This window comes from Momordica charantia (assembly GCF_013281855.1).
Source record: "Momordica charantia cultivar OHB3-1 chromosome 5 unlocalized genomic scaffold, Mcharantia_2.0 BLBB01000005.1, whole genome shotgun sequence".
In the NCBI taxonomy this organism is placed as follows: domain Eukaryota; kingdom Viridiplantae; phylum Streptophyta; class Magnoliopsida; order Cucurbitales; family Cucurbitaceae; genus Momordica; species Momordica charantia.
Genome location: NW_028275163.1, coordinates 7,511,583 through 7,532,141, shown reverse-complemented (window position 1 = coordinate 7,532,141; position 20,559 = coordinate 7,511,583). Strand labels below are relative to the sequence as shown.

Genomic DNA, 20,559 nt, shown 5'->3' with positions numbered 1-20,559 from the left:
AAAGAATTGAATTTTTTATGTTTTATTGAGTTTAGTGTCATCCGTACAAGTATTTATACACTTTGAGCAATTGCAAATAAAATACCGATACAAATAACAAACACTAAAAAAAAATCACTCAATGTGCTTACTTAACATCAATGGACACTTTCTTCACCACGTATGTAAATAAAACCATTTCAAATTATTTTATCTATAACAAATTACTTTCTTTCACATCCCCACATAATTTAAATTTCTGTTTTTTTTTTGTTTTGTTTTAATTAACCTCTTTCACATTCCACAAATATCTTATAAGGACTTTAATAGTTAATTACTTTTAGAAGTGGACGTATAGGAATAGTTGAAATTAATAATTTAAATAAGTTCATAAAATTGAAAACGATAAGAGTTGGAAGAGTGCCATAAATGAAGCACTACACAGCCAAAGGACAAAGTTGTGGTCAGATTAGGTGATGGAATAAAATTACCACCTTTGGAAGAAATAGTTCATTTATTCATAAATTTAATAATTATCATGGAAATTAATTATTTTTTTACTACAGAAATTAATTAAAAGTTGACTATTAATAAATTTATATATTGTGAATATGATCACATATTTAATTTCTACCTTTGTGATGCTAGACTTTGATAAAACTCGTTAATATTGTTGTTGGGATCTAACATAATATTAAAAGTTGTTTATGTTATGTGGTAAGACTAGTTGCCACATGTCGCACCATGGAGGGTGTATGCCGAAAACAGGCAACTACCTGCAGAAAGAGACCGACGCAAAGAGGTCGGTCGCTCCCAGTCGTAGCGAATGGGTAGATTCTTCGAGCCTGAGTAAATTCAGTCGGATCATGACCAAAATTTCCCCCTTCTCCATTGATTTGTAGGCGACATCATGAAAGGATTAGCGTCAGTATGCTCCTCGCCTGCCTAAGAATAAAACTACGAACAAAATGAATCCTAAATGAGAATAACAATACTTATTATGACCTGACTTGAGTATCAAAGTGTTCACCCCGATCTTGTAGGTTCCATTAGTCTTGGGAGGATTCGACTAATAATTTGGATATTCTATGCACAGGCAATTTATATTATATTAAATCCACTAGAGGTAAAAATATGTTTTAAACTTGAAATTGGGTATTAAAAATATATCGGTAGGTGGCTATAGCTTAAGTTTTGAACTTTCCTTTGAAAAAAAATGGTTTTGGACTTTGGAGGGTAATTTGGTACATGCATGCATGTTTTATTGATTTGAAAGTAAAATTCGATGAGTTGTGATCGAAAAAAATCCCTAACTTCTGCCGTCTAATGATTAAGCAGCGAGAAATTTAACTAAAATAATAAAATAAAGAAATACAAGAATTAATATATGGAAAACTCCAAACCAAACTAGGGTAAAAAGCAGACTCATCATAAAGACAAAATACAGCTAAGTTAACTAGAGTTGATATATCGGGTTCATCAAAATCAAGATAAAGTAAAGTCGGTGGTAGATCATAGAACCACAAAACAAGAAGGGGAAGATCAGGGTTCAAAAGTTAGATTACAATTGTTGATGAGTGAAATTAAGTAACTGTCTGTAAATGTAATTTTTTTCTCCCTCTATATATATATATACCAGTTAGAAGTATGGCATTAATTGAGTTAGTTGGGCGGCCTCCTCCTCCGACGACTCCGAGTATTATTCTACTGGCGATACGGCAGCGGAGTTGCAGAATTCTGAGTTTTTTTATTCCGATTCCGATTTTTATTCTGCCGGCCATTTCCCCGCCGGCCGGACTACTCCGAGTATTATTCTACAGGGCGATACGGCAGCGGAGATGCAGAATTCTGAGTTTTTTTATTCCGATTCCGATTTTTATTCTTCCGGCCATTTCCCCGCCGGCCGGACTCCGACTAATGAAAATCATTGTATTGGCAATGACATAATGTCGGATTACTTAACCTATTCTCCTCTTTCTTCGATTCAGTGGGAGCTGGAAGACGGCAGCTCAGCGCTGGACCCCACAACGCCAGTCTCGGATTTGGGTCCATCGCCGTCGCCGGAAAAGAAGAGGAAAGTCACATGTTGGACGAAAGACGAACACAAGTAGTAGTAATCTACTCTGTTTTTTCCCTTATAAAGAAAAAATAATTATAAATTCATCTCCTTCCAATTTGGTTGCAGGCTATTTTTGATTGGACTGCAAATATATGGGAAAGGACATTGGAAAAGCATTGCAACGGAAGTTGCTGTAACAAAAACAGCGGCCCAAGTGGCCAGTCATGCCCAGAAGTTCTACAGCCGTAAACTTTCATCGGAGCAAAGTCGGAAGAGGTCGAGTATTAACGATATCACCACCGTAGATGTGGAGACAATGTCGCGGTTTCTCGCCGGCCGGCCGGCTGTCGCCCACTTCAACCCTCACTCCACTATTTAGCGAGATCCCAACGGGAGACAGGGAAAAAAGAAACAGCCACTGCCAACTGCCAAGTGGGAGTCGCTCTTTTGGAGCTTGTATCAAATAAGTTGCTATTCATATATGTACTCGTGATTCTAGCGGAAGACAGATTCCTTTTTTATTACTATTACTTCCTTTCAGGGAAAGTTTGTAACTTTTATGTTATGTTTGGTGTGTGAAATTCGTAACAGATTTCAAATTCCAACATTTTAAAACCATCGAAATCATTTTAAATTTTTATTTGTATTCGAAAACAAATTCATTTCAAATTCGTGAAATCCAAATTTTCGACAGATGAAAAGAAGGTATAATATTTTTATTATTATGCCTTGTAATTTTAATATATAATATAATAATAATAAGTTTTAGTATTAGTTGTATTATATATCATCATGAAAAAATAGATCTTTTAATCCGATCAAATTAACACGTAATAAATTAAAACTTGACAATTTCATATTTATCGTAAAAAAGAAAAGAAAACCTTACAAATATCTCAATCCAAATAAGAAATATTAAAGATAATTAGTTTTAGATATAAAAATAAAATTACATACTAAATCAAACTTATATTCAAATTAAAAAAGTTAATAAAATTTTAGAGTAATGCATTTCAAATATTTGAAGATGGTTGAGCGGTGATATAAGTAGCAAAAACAACACCACCACGTTATTCAATGAACCAACATTCTGCTGGGAAAATCAGAGCAGAGTGTGGGGGCTTTTTATTTATTTTATTTTTTCAATTTTCTTTGGTTCAATTTTTGGCCACAGCCGAAGATACCCTCATCTTGTCTCTGAAGTTTGATGGGATTCCCTCATCTGGGTTATTGCTTGCTTTTCTCTTTTCTTTTTTGACTAAAGCCTCAACTGTGAACTACTTTCTTGATTGCAAGATAAATAGAGTTGAGATTCTTTTTATTGGTTTTTTTTTTCAATATTCGTGGCTGTCCAAGCCAGCTTGCGGGTTAAGGTAACTCTAGGTACGTGGCCACATGATCATTTGACCTTATTTCCTCTAAATATTTTGTTATTTACATTAATCCTTATTGACCAGTTGGCCACAACACGATGGTTCTTTTCGTATGTCTCAGGTTCTGCTGTTCACTGGCTCATCTAGATAATAAAGCAAAGTTGGAACATTGCTTGCCCATTCGAAAAAAGAGTCACTACAAGAATTTCAAGATTCGACGACGAGATCTTTGGCGACGAAATGAATTTCGTTGCCAAAAGTGCCTTTCGGCAATGAAATTAATTTTTCGTTGCCGAAAGGGTGACTTTCAGAGACGAAATTACGGTTCGTCTCCGAAAGTCGGTACTTTCAGCGACGAAATTGAATTGCGTCACCGAAAGTCCAAGCTTATTGCGCCTAGTCAAAGCTTGGTCTGCGATGTGTGACTAGTTGTAGGGGTTTTGACTAGCCACCAATCATCTATGAAGTGTGATTGGTCACCTATTTTAAAAACTTGGTCTGCGAAAATAGATTTTTGGTTCGGGGGTCGACTAAGCGCAAGGAAGGTATTAGCACCCTACGACACCCATTCGAAAATTGTACCATATTTTGTCAAAAAAATATTATCCTATTATTTTTATTTGGTCAAAAAAATACTTTTGTATTTTGATTGAAATGTCTCACATTATATTAGAATATGAATTAATATGTATGTGTGGCACGAAAATCATTAAATTTTTTTTACCATCCCTAGAATATTGGAAGGTTCTAATTTCTATCATTGATGTTTTTAAATAATTATTTAGTAAAAAATAATAATAAATAAAAATATTATTTAATTTTGGACAAATTGAAACTTGAACTTCAATTATAAACATCTAAGTCACTTGCCAATGTACAAACCCCTTAGGATACAATTTAACTTTCTTTTTTATAAATACAAACTTTTATTTTTAATCTTTGTTTTAAAAAAACCTCAAAACGAAATTTTTTTATTTAAAATAATTATTTAGTAGAAACAATGATAAACAAAATAAAAATAAAATACTTCTATTTTGAGGAATGTAACCATTTTACCACTATGTCAACACCTAAATGTAAATATAGTTTTCTTTTAAAAAACAAAGCTTTTAATTTATTTTTTAAAACTAATAAAAAACCTACGCATTTTGTTAAATTAAAACAAAAAAGAAAAACAACTTTTTATTTATTTCGAAATTAAAAACATTCTTTAAAAGAAAAATTTTTATTTCAAAATAAAATCAAATTTACTTTAAACAAATTTTATTCGCTAAAATTGTTTTTTTTTTGCTAAGATTTTTTTAAGATTTTCTTTAAATACTCTTTTTTATCTTCTCTTTTTACAAAACCTGCAGTAGAAGTCAGAAAAAGACTCTTTTACTTTTTTAAATTAAAAATTAAAACGAAACTGACACAAAAAAGAGTAAACCTTGTTAAAATGTTTTCCTCTAACTTTTAAACGTTGAATTGAAATTTAAAAGAATCCAATTTATTTTTTAAACAAATTGCATTACTTATAGCTTCTAGACAGATTTATTTCATAAAAACTCTTATTTTTTTCAACTTATTTTAACCAAAATTTTAAAGCAAAATCTTTTATTTAAATGAAATTAAAATTTTATTTACTTCATTTTATTTTATTTAGAAAAAACTTATTGTGAAATCATAAAAGAAACTTTTTTGTTATTATTAAAAGAAAGGGTATATTGTTTTTTGCACAGAGATTTCTACCGCCGGGCTTTTGCTAGAACCTGATGCTGTTGGCATCATCGAATCTGCTATGCTGGAGCTCGTGGGTGTCAGAGTGGGTTGCCGGTCTCGCTCGTGCCACTACTGTACTGTCGTCGATCTTTTGATGACGGGTGGTTGCCAAAATACTGTCAAATCTGTTCGTCGCCGGACCCGAAATTTGTGGTGGTGCCTCGTCGGATTTGCAAAGGAAAATGGGAAAAATATATGAAAGGTTGGGGGAAAGGAAGAGGGTGTGGTGGTGAGGTTAACGGGGAAGAGTGTAGGAAAGAGTGGACGCGACTCAATTCTAGAGAAAATGAGATGAAGAAGAAGGAGGCTAAGACTTTTAGGAAAAAAAAAATCTCTTTGATTCTTCCATACTCTATTGTTTTTGTTCAAATACGTAAAATGGTAACGGTACTATTTGGGAAGGTCAAGTAAAGTTAAAGAAAAAGAATGAGGATAAAAGAAGGAAGAAGAATAGAAGTTTGACCGGAAAAAATCAAGTTTGTTTATAAACAAAATCTTTTTTAATTAAAAAAATCATTTATTTCAAACAAAATTCTTAAAATAAAATAATAAATCCAATTTTTTAAAACAAAATATAAACAAAATCATTTTTTAATTTCTTATTAATAAAATCAAAACCTTTAAATAAATCTAACATTTTTAAATTTAAGAGTAATTGAAACTTTATCTTAAAATTAATAATGATGTTATTTTTAACCAAAATAGTAAAATTTAATAAAGTAAAATAATAAATAAATAAAAAGAATAATAAAATTTGACCTGGACCAAATACGGTGTCTACAGTAATGGTGTGATACTATTGGTGGCTTGAGAGATGGAATGTATTTTTCTCCTCCGCCACCCGATTTCCACAATCCCACTTCCATAATCCCTTCCTAATGATCGATGCTGTCGGAGGACGACCCGCAGTATACTGGTTTGCTTTCCGATGTCATCATCAATTAATTTGACTCGACCGGAACCAGATCACATGGTGCGCTGCTGGATATCCCGAACATACCAGAAGCTGACCCGAACCCGAACCCAATTTCGAGAGGGGAAGAAGAAGATGGTTAGGTTTTGGACCCAAAGGAACACATGTACGTATATTCAGTAGTCAAATGACTCAAATTTATTGACTCAGTCTTTCTTTTTATTGTTTTTCTATTCAAATGATTCTTGATTACTTTCCTCGTACTCCCTATTTAAGGTCATGTTCCTTGAATTTCGACCCAACCAATTGAATCATAAATTTAAAAGGGTAAAATACACTTTTGGTCACTGAGTTTGAGTTTGAGGATTAAAATTTAATCCCCTAAGTTGAAAAAGCAACCAGTTTAGTCCCTGACCTTTAGAAAACGATTCTAAAAGGTCCCTAGACTCAAACTTTCGTTAGTGACATGAATGTTGATATGAACGTTTGAGTATTATGTGTAATTTTTTGTGGCATTTATTTTAAATGACAAGTCATTTATTTATTAAAAAAAATCTAAACACTATTCCTCTCTCTTCCTCCTCCCTGAGCCAAACCGAACCTCCTGCATCTTCTATTCCCTGATCTCCACCGCAAATTCCCTCACGGCTGTTGGCCGCGAACAGCCCTGTGGGATTTTCGCCTGTGGGGTTCATCTTCTTTGAACAAATCGAGTCTGACGGGCGGCATAAAAAATTAAGCCGTGAAGCATTTCGCCAGAATATATCACTCTCGTTGAAGGACAGAGAGTTGTCGTTGAATCCGAATTTGCCACATCCTAATGAATTAAAGGAGCATGTTGGAGGCAATGAAAGAAAGTAGGGGATTATTTAGAATGGAGAGACAAGTATGGAGAGAAACTTCTAATATTGTGCTTTGACACTTTCTTAATTTAAGTTTTAGTTTTTCTTGATTACATAGAATGAGAGATAACACCTCTATTTATAGGTGTTTGAGAGAACACTTTGGAGAATTTTAGAAAGTTAAGGAGTTCTCTAGATACATATTAATTTATTCTTATCCAAAGGAATTCTCTAGAATTCCTTGGAACCTAGAAAAAAAGCTAGATGATTCTAGAGTGTTTGATTTACATATTTATTTACAAACTTCTAGATAAATCTATAGATAACTATTTGTGTTGATAACTCTAAAAGTTTCTAGCATATTTGAAAATTACAAATTACTATTTTTCAACACCCCCTCTTAATTTGTAATTTTAAAAAACTTCTTGAACTTTTCGAACTTCTTAGTCGTGGCAGATTTGGTGAACATATATGCGGGTTAATCATTGGTGTTGATGAATTCCAAAAATATTTCTTCTTTGTTTACCAAATCTCTGATAAAGTGATGACATAGCTCAATATGCTTGGACTGAGCATGAAAGACTGGATTTTTGGTCATTGCAATTGCTGACATATTATCGCAAAAGATTTTTGTGGCTCATAAGCAAACATTGCAAAATGTTCACTTTAAGCATAAATATCTTGTAAAGATCGTATTCTTTTTGGGGGAGATTCCGAGCTTTCTTGATTTGAAGTAGTTTCAACTGGCGATCTCAAAGGAGTTGAAGGAGAACTTCTTGGTGAGCTCAAATTCTGAGAGTTTTGTTGGCTATCAAGCTCTTGAATATCTTGGTACTGTTGGGAAGGTTGAGAACCATTATTCTCAAAATCCCATGTGGCCATTTCGTCAAATATTACGTCTCTTGATATCAACAATTTCTTCGTCCCTGGATCTAGCAATCGATATCCCTTTGATTCATCACTATAGCCGATGAATAAGTATTTAGCTCCTTTTTTATCGAACTTTTCTCTTTCCCGGGAAGGAACTAGAGAATAAGCTGGGCAGCCAAGAAGTTTGAAGTGATGAACAATATGTTTCCTCTTATTCCATGCTTCAAAAGGAGTTTTGTCTTCTACTGCTTTGGTAGGACACCGATTGAGGATATAGACAACTGTATTGACAGCTTCTGCCCACAAATTATTTGGAAGTCCTTAAGCTTTGAACATGCTCCGTGCCATTTCCACAATGGTTCGATTCTTTCTTTCAGCAACGCCATTTTGTTGTGGACTGTGTCGAACTGTTAATTATCTCATTATGCCATTCTCCTTGCGATAGTCCATGAATGGCTTGTAGATGAACTCATCTCCTCTATCTGTAATCAAAGTTTTGATATTTTTGCCACTTCTGGTTTCTGCAAGAGCTTTAAATTGAAGAAAAGTAGCAAAAGCCTCTAATTTTTCATTAAGGAAATAAATCCACATCATTCTTGTAAAATCGTCGACAAATAAAATGAAATATCTTTTGTTAGTCAGAGTTGGAGTTCTTGTAGGACCACATATATCTGCATGCACCAACTCTAGTGGAGATTTAGCCCTCCACGAAGTTTTAGGGAAAGGAAGTCTATGGATTTTCCCATAGATGCAACCTTCACATACCTTTCCATTATCTTCAATTCTGGGTAGGCCAATCACCATATTTTTTTGTTTTAGTGTAAGAAGACCTTTGCTGTAAATATCACCATACCTCAAATGTCATAGGTAGGAAATATCTGGACTTTCGCTCTTGAGAGAAAAGTTTTCTTCCAACGGCATCATGAGCGGTAAGACTTTGGTGACAGACATATCAACCTTTGCTACTATCTGATCATTTTTCTTGTCCAGACTAATGCACTTGCCATCATCAAAATTGACTGCATATCCTTTCTGGAGTAGCTGACCAACACTTAAACGAATTTTGGGTTATGCCTGAAACATAAAGAACAGCTGACATATACCTTGTATCTCCTTTCTTGGCGTGGACAACAATGACTCCTTTTCCTTCAGCTTTGTGCATCTTGCCATTTCCAAGTTTTACTTGAGAGCTGAAACTGCGATCAAGCTTGACAAAGAAGTCTTTATTTCCTGTCATGTGATTACTGCAACCACTATCCACGTACCATATACTTTGCGATTCATGTTGGTCAATTGTACAAGAAAACAATTGCTCCCCTTTATCTTCTTTTGTAAAATTTGCTTTATCTTTTTTATTTTGAAACAAACAATCTTTATTAGAATGATTTGCAATCCAGCATTTAGTGCATCTAAAGTAACAATCTTTAGATTGATGATTTGACTTTTTGCAAATGATGCAGTAAGAGTCAGTATTACCGGATTTCTTGCTGTGCCATTTTCCCTTGTCCCGTTGACCATGTTGCCGATCCTTCTTTTGCGCAGGATTCTACCGTTTTTGATGATTAGATTTGAATGTCTTATTTTCTGCAAAATTTAGCTTGGTATGAAAGGCTTGCTCCACAGCTTGAGTTGGACACTTGTTCAATCTCTCTTCGTGAGCTTGAAGCGATCCTAATAGTTCAAGGATTGTCAATTTCGAGAAATCTTTTGACTCTTCAATTGTTGTAACAACATGGTTCAATTTTGGAGGAAGGCTTCGAAGAACTTTTTTATTGACTCTCTTTTTTGGAATAGTCTCTCCATAGTTCTTCATTTGGTTAATAATTTCGGCAACTCGAGAAAAGAATTCCCGAATGTTTTCGCTTTCCTTCATCGCCAAGTTGTCAAAATCTCTCCACAAGGATTGCAACTTGATGGAGACAATTTTTTGAGATCCCTGAAATTCTTTTTGCAAAATTTCCCAAGCATCTTTAGCTTTTTTAATACCAAAAATTCGAGGGAATATGGACTTACTAACACCTTGCTGAATGAGTCGAAGAGCTAAAGCATTTCGCCTTTTGTTCTTCTTAAACTCCTTCTCTTGTTCTGGTGTCATCTCCTTGGTGCCTTCATCTTCATTGTCTTCTTCAATGATTTCCCAAAGATCTTGAGAAATGAAAATTGTCTCCATTTGACTCTGCCAGTATTCATAATGCTCTCCATCAAATACGAGAACTTGGTTCATTGGAAGGGTAAATAAGTTTGGAACACAACTAGTAGTAATGTTCAATTTTAGGATGGTTCTGATACCAAATTTGTTGGAGGTAGTGAAAGAAAGTAGGGGATTATTTAGAATGGAGAGACAAGTATGGAGAGAAACTTCTAATATTGTGATTTGACACTTTCTTAATTTAAGTTTTGGTTTTTCTTGATTACATAGAATGAGAGATAAGTACACCTCTATTTATAGGTATTTGAGAGAACTATTTGGAGAATTCTAGAGAGTTAAGGAGTTCTCTAGATACATATTAATTTATTCTTATCCAAAGGAATTCGAGAATTCCTTGGAACCTAGAAAAAAAAGCTAGATGATTCTAGAGTGTTTGATTTACATCTTTATTTACAAACTTCTAGATAAATCTATAGATAACTATTTGTGTGGATAACTCTAGAAGTTTCTAGTACATTTCAAAATTACAAATTACTATTTTTCAACAGGGAAAGGAAGATTCCTGCAAGAAATCAAAATTTTGAGTGAAAGGATGAAAAATCCATAAAAAATTTAAAAAGAATTAAAGAAGGTGAATACAAAACTTGGTGCGTGTTCATGCAAGGGAAATGGGAAGCTATCCCTCTCTCCTTCGTTTCAGATCTGGAATGAGGGAGACAGGGAGAGCTCCCTTTCCTCCTTCATTCCCTCTTGGTGGTCGGCGAAGGATGTCAGAGGTTGGCAGCAACGACGACAATGGCCACAAGGACGAACACGACGGTCGGCGTCGAGCTTCATTAAAGAATAGGAGGAAGAAGGTGCTGTGGAATATGGAGTATAATCGATTAGGACCCAGATTTTTTTTTTTCATTTTTTAAAATAAGCAGAACTGCCATGTCATTTCAAATAATATAACCAAACGCCACCTAATACCTCAAATGTCCATTTAAATATTCTGTTAGTATCGATACTAACGGAAATATGACTTTAAGGACCTTTTAAAATTATTTTCTAAAGGTCGAGGACTAAACTGTAGATTTTTGAAACTTAAGGATCAAATAGAAACCTAATTTCAAACTCAGGTACCAAAAGTGTATTTTGTCCCGGGTTCAAAATGTCGAGAGACATGTCGAGAGCATGTCGACATCGACATAGGGGGGAAAAGTAGATTTTCCTCCATGTTGTCGACATGTCGAAATGTCGACAAAATGTCAATATGTCGACTCAAATGTCAACATGTTTTTTTCCTCTTCTTCTTTAAGGTTATTTTATTTTCATTATCTTCTTACTATGCCGCTACAGTCTATAATTTCTCACAACCTTGATGATTGTAATCTTAGCCTGTTCAATGAAACATTCGAACTTTAATACTGTATAAAGTATAACTAATAAAGATTTGGAATTTGCTTTATTGATAATTTCTAATCCAATCTGGTCCTTACTTATACAATTGAACAATATACGTGAAATATTGACATATATAAAGATTGAAATAATCTTAGAATTTTTAAAAAATAAAATATTATTATATACAAATAGTCGTGAAACATGAAGTAGAATATGTAACTTAATTAATACCAAAAAATGATCTCGGAAGATCTAGTGCACTATCTTGATAACTTTGATATAAATTACAATAGTTCTCCCCGGTCATCCTAGACTAAAAGTTTTGAAGGTAGTTGTTCAAATGAGTAGAATATGAAGCACATGTGGATCTTATTGGTAGATAATTTGGAAAAATGAAACAATCACGAGGTTGAGGTGTTTGAAAATTGTGTAAATTTGATTGTAAAGTTGAATTGATAATTGATTTGAAAATGTGTTTGAAAAATAGGTAAATTCAAATTTGAAAAGAGAAGTAGGTAGAAAGTAAACAGGTACGAGTTAATTAGAATTTAGAAATGTGTTTGGAAACCAAGTCGATAATTATCTCATTTTCAAATAAATCCTATTATGAAAAACACTAAAGAAGTAGTCAAAACTTTACAATTAAAGTTTACTTTACATATTCAAATAATTTCCATCAATCTTCATTAAAGAAAAAAAATCTTTTTTCGATATTTCCAGCGACATCGACATTTTCATAAGTAAAATGGTCATATTCTTACATTTAATGGTTAAAGGTGATCAATTATAGACTAATTAAGCTACAATTCAAGTTTTATTTGCTAATTCAAAAAATTTCCATCAATTTCCATAATGTCCATTATTTTTCCCGAAATATCCATCGACATCGACATGTCCGTAAAATCGGGACCTCAACTTTTCATCGACATCGACATTTTGAACACTGATTTTACCGAATTCGAAAACAATGATTCAATATAATTAAAAATAAACTTTTGTTTTGATTAAGTTAATATGAAAACAACAAACACATTCGGAGTTTGCATACCAAAATTGTGTTCTTAGATACTTTTGTTTGGATTAGTAGGTTATTTGTGATTGTAATTGAGATGCATGGAAAAGGAGATTGGAAAGATATTGAGACAAAATTGGTGGTCACAAAACATCCACACAGGTGGCAAGCCATGCCCAAAATTACTATGACTATCACCAAAACCCTAACCCTAATTCAAGACAGCAAAATTCTCCCTTTCATTAAACTTATGCTTTTGCTAATATATATTTTTTACCCTCTCTTAGTTTTGTCTACGATTTAATACTTTTCAATTTTCAATTATATCATTGCAATTGATTCATAGCGCACTATGTGAGTTACATTTTATGAGATTTATATTGAAATCATTAGATCAAGAGACGTAATTAAATAAACTGGCTTCTCTTATTATTGATTTCATAATAAGCCATATATATAGTTGGTAAAGATACAAGATAGCAACTGGTACAAACTAACTATTTAACCAACCTATATTTACAAAGTAACTAATATCCTAATAGAAATTATTTATTTGTTAGTTTTCATTTATTTATGACAAACTTTTATGCACCTAAGATATATTTTGCAGGACATCAAGAAAAAATTGGAGGAAAATGATAGTGTGGACAAGTAAGGAAGGCATTACAACGCACTTATAGGAGTCTAAATACCAGAGATAACAGTAACAAGATGCTAGAAAATGCACCATGGCGCTTGTAACACAAAATAGGAGAAGCTAGTTTTTTCACTCGCAGCGCCCCATAGATGTTTTTTTGCTTATTTTTATATGTAGAAAATTTCTTTATAAAATTAAATTAGGTTTTTCAGCCGTTGTAAGAGATGATCTTTTACTCACTTTTGGTATAGAGTATGAGATAACTAAAAAATAAAGAGAACATGAACATCAAACAACTTAAATAATAGATTTCAAGGCTTGGAATGTGGGAAATTGGCTCAGGGACAATCAATCCACACATGAATATTAAAATTATGGAACTTTTTTTTTTTTCTTACATTTTTCTTCTTTTGTTATGAAACTTTTTTTTAGATTTTATTACTTTACATTGAATATGAGGAACTACGTTCCTCTGATTTAGGGATTGATGTAGCTATTGAATTTTATGGATTTGTTTAATTCTTTTTGATTGAATGATTATGTCTATTTGGGTTAATGTTTTTAACCTACTAGCCATAGATTGATTGATAATAAAGTTTAAATCTTATGTTCTGGAAATGTAGTTTAGAGTTAGAACTGAGATGCTAAAGGAGTTTTAAGGTTGAAAGATTTAGAAGTCCTTTAGAGTCGTTAAAAGACTTATTCATTAAATTCTTGTTAAGGGTCTCACATTTAAAAGATAGCAGAACTAACAAAAATCTATAATATAAGTGGGCTACTACTGTTTTATTACCAATTGGTTTTGAATTGGAACCCCTGAATATTAATATGGTATAGAGTTCAAAATGCTCAGATCGATGAACAAAATAACTGGGGACATGTTAAAGGATCAAAATAAGCTCCACCTTAGATCCTTAATTATACATATCCCAAATCCACACACATAGCAAAAAGCCAAATTATTTTATAAAACGAGAGAAAGGAGAAAAAAATAAAAAGACTTAAAAAGTATATTATTCGGATGGAGGCAGGCTTTATTTATTAACTTAACTAATGAGGTGCAGCAATACCGGCCTTGATTTTCTGAATAGTAGCGACGTCAGTGTTGAAGGACTTGGCGAGGACATTGTCGTCAATTCCATCGGCGAACACCGTGGCCGGGAGGGAGACGGTGCCGGGGTTGGCGCTGGCGAAGGCGGAGACAGCGGTGGCGGCGACGGCGGAGGAGTCGGAATTGAACTGAAAGTGGACCAATCCCTTGGGGAAGACGAAGAGGTCGCCGACTTGGAGGGATTGAGAGAAGAGCTGATTCTTGGTGTCCACGAAGCCCACGGTGAGGCTGCCTTGTAAAACGAACAGAAGCTCCGCCGAGCGCGGGTGGGTGTGCGGCGGATTCACGCTGCCGGCCGGATATTCCAGCACCGCCGCCGACACGCTCTGCCCTAGCAGCGCCGGAAACTCCGCCACTGTCACCTTCGTGGCCTTGAATTTTTGTGGCTCCTCGCTTTGGAACACTTCACGCAGCCCTTCATTGTTTCAACAAAATAGCATTATAAATTGCCGTGTGAGATTATTTTATTTTAATTCTCCAAATTTCAAATTAGTTCCTAAACTTTTTTACCCCTCTTTTTTTCTTTTTCTCTTTCCTTCTTCTATCTATTTGTCAAAGATTTAATGGTAAATTTTGATATGTATTTTTGAACTGGCTGAGACGTAGAGCTTGACCGGTTTGTTAACGTAGACATGATCTCGTAAATGAATGATCTTAGTTTGATGGTTAATCTTAACATAATTAAATCATCAAGTCGATGAATTATGGTAAATTTAATCATATATCTAATACTCCATATACTTGTGGGTTTGAAAATTTACATAAAGTAAACTAACAAGTAGAAATTAATATTGAATAGGAAGAAAATGATAATACAAGAGTTCGTATAGCTAAAAATTAAATGGGATTTCCTAAAAAAAAATGGGAGGAATAATTAACGCTCTTAAATTTCCAAAACAATTTTAGAAACGTTTCTTAAACAAGAGAAATGAAAAATGACATTAATAGTTACCAAATGTTTATTCTTCTCAATTTAAGAAACAAAAAACAAAAAACAATAAACGGTAACAATAACATTATCAAACAAGTTCTTAATTATTTTACCTATATATGTGTTAATCTCTCGTAATGGTATATACTTTTGACTCGACACATCTGACCTTGACTCCTTTGCTAGTATAGACATGATTGATCACAAGAAAATGAATAAAAGATGTCCTGATTATGAGTATTAGTTTTACGGTTAAGGCACCGGTAACTTTTCCATAATTGACAAAGCGTGGTAATTAACATATATCTCTGTCCAAGAGGTTGTAAGTTTGATCTTCTACTTTACATGTTTGTACTAAAAAAAGAAAAAGATAAAATTTCCATAATCTAAGTACCGGTAAAAATTAAATTGGAGGAATAATGCACCTTTAAATGCGAAGAAGTCGGCAGTAACATTGGTGGTACCATTTAGGGCTGGTAAGAAAATGAAGTCTGAAATGATATCTGGGTCACTTCCAAAAACTGTCAATAGAAACGAAACAAATGCTACCATTTTCAGGAAACTTCTGCGGCCCATTTTTCCTTATTCTTCAAACAACTCTTGGCTCTTGCTCTTGCTCTTCTTCAGAGATTTATAGGTCCCTTTCTCTCTCTCTTCAGCGCCGCGCCGGCTATGGCTGACAATTACAAGGCTAAGTTTGATATATATTTTGATTTCCACAGGTCCAATAATATTGGAGTTGGATACAAGGCATGGTCATCAAAAACCATCCATATATTCCTTATTCGTATTCGAGATAATAATTAGCTAGGTTTAAATATATTTTTTATTTTTAACATATTATTTCACACAAATAAAAGAGGGGCGAACGTTGGAACCTAATACCGACCCGTTGTAAAGAGAATGGTAAAATGTGAACATATAATATAATTGGTTAAAGTACATATTCATGACTAAAAGATTAGAGGTTTGAATTCTAATCTCTTGTTGTTCAACTCAAAGAGCAAAAAAAAAAGTATAAATATTGGAAATTTTAAAGATTATATTTATTATTTTTATCTTGTTATGTTATTTACTCTGTTAACCTGTTCGGTCAACTCTTCTTAATAAATAAGAGCTGAGTGACTCTAGTTTGTTAAACTTAGACTCCCTGATATTAGGGGATGCTTCTAGCTTTGAGGTAGCATCTTACGATCTAAGGGAGAATGCTTTTGAGTGTGTTCAAGCATAGTTTTCCAAAAGTTGTTTCCGTAAAATACCAAGAATTTGCTTTTTATTATTATGATTTTAACCATAGGCCAGCAATTAGCGATTCATAAGAGAACTTAGCTGCTACACAAGGTCTCTTGAAGAATTGTTATATCTTCGAAGTGGAGTGTCAAATAACTCAGTACAGTGTGACACATTTCTCTATGGACAACTTTTACGGAACGTTCCTCAATCCAAAATTCACAAGATTTTCTTGTCCCTTATGTAATTAAATTAAATGTTTGTATTTATTATTTTAGAAATTCCATTTTCTTAAAAATATTTTCCAACAAATAATAGAGAAGATGTTGACGAGAATCTCTGACTATAAAATATTTGAAAATTTATAGTGTGTTGTGTGTGATTTTCTCGTGTTAATTTCCCTCATTTTAATGTGAAATACTAAACCATTTAGAAACTATTTCTTTGAGTTGTTTCATTGTGTGCATTTTAATTAATAATTATGTTGCTATTACTGGTGCTCTTTACGTTTCTCCAGCATTGGCTGCTTGACTTGCTGCAGATAATAAAAGAGGCAGAGGCTAACAACAAACTTCCAAGTGTTACAATCTGCCATAGGCGGTCTTGTTGCATCATTTGTCATTTAACCATAATGGAGCTTCCTAACGATTAAATGAGAATTAGAAATTAAGAACACCAGGAAGGACATCTTCATTTTCTTATTCCACTACAATAAATCTTGAATTGGTGAATTTTATTGTTTAATATATTATTATATTAAGAATTGTGACAATACAAACTTTAACAAATTAATTTGTTATAGTTGGGAGTTTGTTCCAAAAATAAAGTGAGGTTAATTCTCCTCCAAGCAATTTGGTAAAATGTAAAATTGTATAATTATTCACTAATTGGAATTTATATTTATAATTAATGTATATTTACTTTTTCCGTTAGATGGAATTAAATTTAATATAGTAAAATATAATATATTTATTATATGATTAATCATTTTGTAGACTTGTGATATTATAACACCTTGAAAAGTCTTTCAATCCTCAACTATTTTAACGTGACATATAGTTTGCTTCCTAAATATAGTCGTTGGCAAGTTGTGAGACTTTTATAAGTTGGTTTAGTTATGGGCAAATTATTTGCATATATTTGGAGAAATCACATACTCCCTATGATCACTAGGTAGTTTGTCTCTTAAAAGAAACACTAGGAAAATAATCGAAACCAACGATACAAAATATAACCTACTATCTTCACTAATTTTGAAGTAATTTCAAGGAACTAGTTAATATCACGTCCAAGGCACGTGGTTATAAACATTTTAATGTAATATTTCTAACCATTTAACATATAGAATAACAACTCAACAAAATTTTTAAATGCACTAATATTTTGTTTCAAATAAAATATATTTAATATAATATTTCTACCAATCTAACATATAGAATAACAACTCAACGGAACTTTTAAATGGTATTAATATTTCGTTTCAAGTAAAATATATTATTCGTTATCAAATTTTTTTTAAGGAAACAACAATAATCTTTTTGTGTGTTTTCTTAAATTATTTACTCCTTTTAACTTTTGTATTTTATGTAATAAGGAAGAATGAATCAAAATTAAGAAATTGAAATTTGAGAGAGAAACTGGATAGTATGTATGCCATGAAATCATTGAAAAAATGTAGAAAAAAGAATCACATGACCAAGAAAAATAAAATAAGAACAACAACAATCAAAAAGTCATATTAAGATAAATAAGAAAACTAATACTAAAATATAACATGAATATATTTTAAAACGTGAAAAGAACCTTAACTAAATATTAAATCAAACTTGAAAATAACATTAACTAAATATTAAAACACGAAGGTATCACGAATATATAACTTAAAAATAATCCACATAAAAATATTAAAATAATCTAAAAGAAATAAAAGTCGAAGATAATACGAATACATGATTTTGTTACTCTACCTCTTAATCGATTAAATATGTTTCTGGAATCTCAAATATTCTTTTGACATGGTTCAGTTTTCACTCACGAAGTTAAGAAAAATCTTCATTAATATTTTGGAAATGAGTTTTAGGTCATAAAAGAAAAAGACATAATCTTTCATTTTATAGATTATTTGCTATGACACCTGTAGGTGGATAGATGCATCACTTCATCAAATAGTTGTAATTTCCATTGTATTAACTTCTCTCAAACACACATTTTCACTCAAACAGTTACAACTCTTTTGGATTAAACTCTTTGTTTCATCGAATGGTCACAACTTTTTGGATTTGTTATCTCAACAGACACTTTAACTCGAACAGTCATGTCTCTTGTAGAAATTTGAGGGGCAAAATAGGTATATATTCAAAAGTTAGGGGCAAAATGGGGAGACAAAGATTCTCCTCCATAGCCCCATTTAGATATATTATAGATAGATTATAGATGTGGAATTTCAATTTTCTCGAAATAGAATTTTCAAAATTCGGAAGAATATAAAATGCTATCGCTCACGACTTTATTATTGTCCTAGTATTGTAGTCGGTCTAAAATGCCCATAACCTTGAGTAATGTTGGGTTTGTAAGGGGAATAAAACAAAGTCTCACATTGTCAAAAGAATAATCCATGATATATAAGAGATGACAATTATTTCTTTTAGTGGAGGTATTCAGAGGTTGGGTTGAGTCGAGTTAGAGAGGTTTTAGGGACCAACTCGAAAATTCAGGTTGATCAAATTTGTTACCCGAAAGACTAGAACATAATCCGCAACCCAACCCAGCCTTTATATTTTTGGGTCGGGTTAGGTTGGGTTCTTGGGTTGCTAAGAAATTTCGTGCAGAGATGGGAGACCAGAGAGGAGGAAGTGAGAGAAGACGACCTAACGATGCCATCTCCAATGGCCACGACGTGGAGAAACTATCAGATCTACCTTGATTCCCTCTGCCAATTTAGATCCTAAACCCTAAGGCAACTTCCAACCCCATGTCGATTGCGTCGTGTATGACGACTTTCTCGCTTGGCTTGAACCTCTTCGATCAGAACAATGACTGGAGTCTAAAGTGGCGAGGGAGAGAAAGGAAGAAGATGAGTGGAGATGATGGAAGCGAGACGAGGGAGGGAGTGAGAACGAGAGAGGGGAAGAAGATGGGTGAGAGATGAGGGAAAGAAGAAGAGAAACGGAGGAGGCGGCTAATAAAAAAAAAGAAACCCTAATTATTAATATATATATATATATATATATATATATATATATTTTAACTTAATGGTGGTTTGGTTCGGGTTGAACCGAAAAAATCTTCCAATCCGTGAACCAAACCAAATTTTTGGTTTTAAAGAAATTCAATCCAACCCAACCCCTATGGTTTGAGCTGGGTTGATCGGGTTGCTCGAGTCACTGGGTTTTTTGAACACCCCTATCTATTAGACTAGACCTTTTGAGTGAAACTAAAACCAAAGTTGTGAGGGTTACGTCAAAAGCGAATAATATCATACTATTATAGAGATAATTGAGGTACCGTTGTCCATGGGATAGAGATAAGTCAGGTTAGAGATCATAGAAGGTGTTGGCCCAAACTTAACCTAACAATGATAACTATGTCATAATTTTGACAATTAAATAAGTTAAGATTGAGGCGTGAGCGTAGCTCTATGTGTTCTCAAATTAGTTAGGGATGTAATTTTTGTAGGAGAGTGTCATTGCAATTTAATTGCAACAACCACCAATAGTTTAAAGGTGAAACTAGGTGTAATATTAAAAATATAATATTGTTCATGGAAAGAGATGTAGCATTGACATATATATTTTATTCTCTTCTCCCTCTTGTTGGGATAAACACTTAAATTTTTTAATCAATTATCACCTCTTGTGTGAACCTAGTAGGAAATAGCAAGTAAGAACAATAATTCAAACAAGCACAGGACACAAACAATTTTAACGTGGAAAAACTCCCTCAATGTGAGGAGTCAAAAACCACGGACCGAAGTCAAAATATCCACTATAATCAATAATGGGTACACCAAGTTCTCCCTAGCAACAACTAGAGGCATACAATAATAATATCTCGAGACAATAAATCTTGGCAAACAAAGGGAATAAACTGTGGAAGAAAATTATAAAGATCTCACTTAGAAAGTGGCACCAACTACCCACTGTATCTGATTGTAGGCAGCTCCAAAAGAAATCTCCACCGTCCAGATTTAAGACCCTCGTGTTACGAACACGCTGTCAAAATTTCACCTCGATCGGACCACAGATCGATCTCCGATCGTGCAAAAAACGTCACTGTACGAAATGAATTTCTTTTCCTTTTTTCTTTT

At 33.3% G+C, this 20,559-nt stretch overlaps 2 protein-coding genes across 2 annotated transcripts; both read right to left on the bottom strand.

The window, feature by feature from the left end:
* Nucleotides 1-7,593: 7,593 nt before the first annotated feature.
* On the bottom strand, nt 7,594-10,021 carry LOC111014659 (uncharacterized). The gene is made up of 5 exons (XM_022289452.2): nt 9,348-10,021; nt 8,901-9,041; nt 8,747-8,848; nt 8,226-8,632; nt 7,594-8,093 (listed from the first exon to the last, which is right to left on the bottom strand). Exons 1-5 carry the CDS (start codon nt 10,019-10,021, stop codon nt 7,594-7,596), a joined length of 1,824 nt encoding a protein of 607 aa, XP_022145144.2.
* A 4,010-nt stretch (nt 10,022-14,031) lies between these two features.
* LOC111014660 (putative germin-like protein 9-2) lies at nt 14,032-15,599 on the bottom strand. Its single transcript, XM_022289454.1, has 2 exons — nt 15,449-15,599; nt 14,032-14,507 (listed from the first exon to the last, which is right to left on the bottom strand). The coding sequence occupies exons 1-2, from the start codon at nt 15,597-15,599 to the stop codon at nt 14,032-14,034; spliced, it is 627 nt and encodes a 208-aa protein (XP_022145146.1).
* Between the last annotated feature and the right edge of the window lie 4,960 nt (nt 15,600-20,559).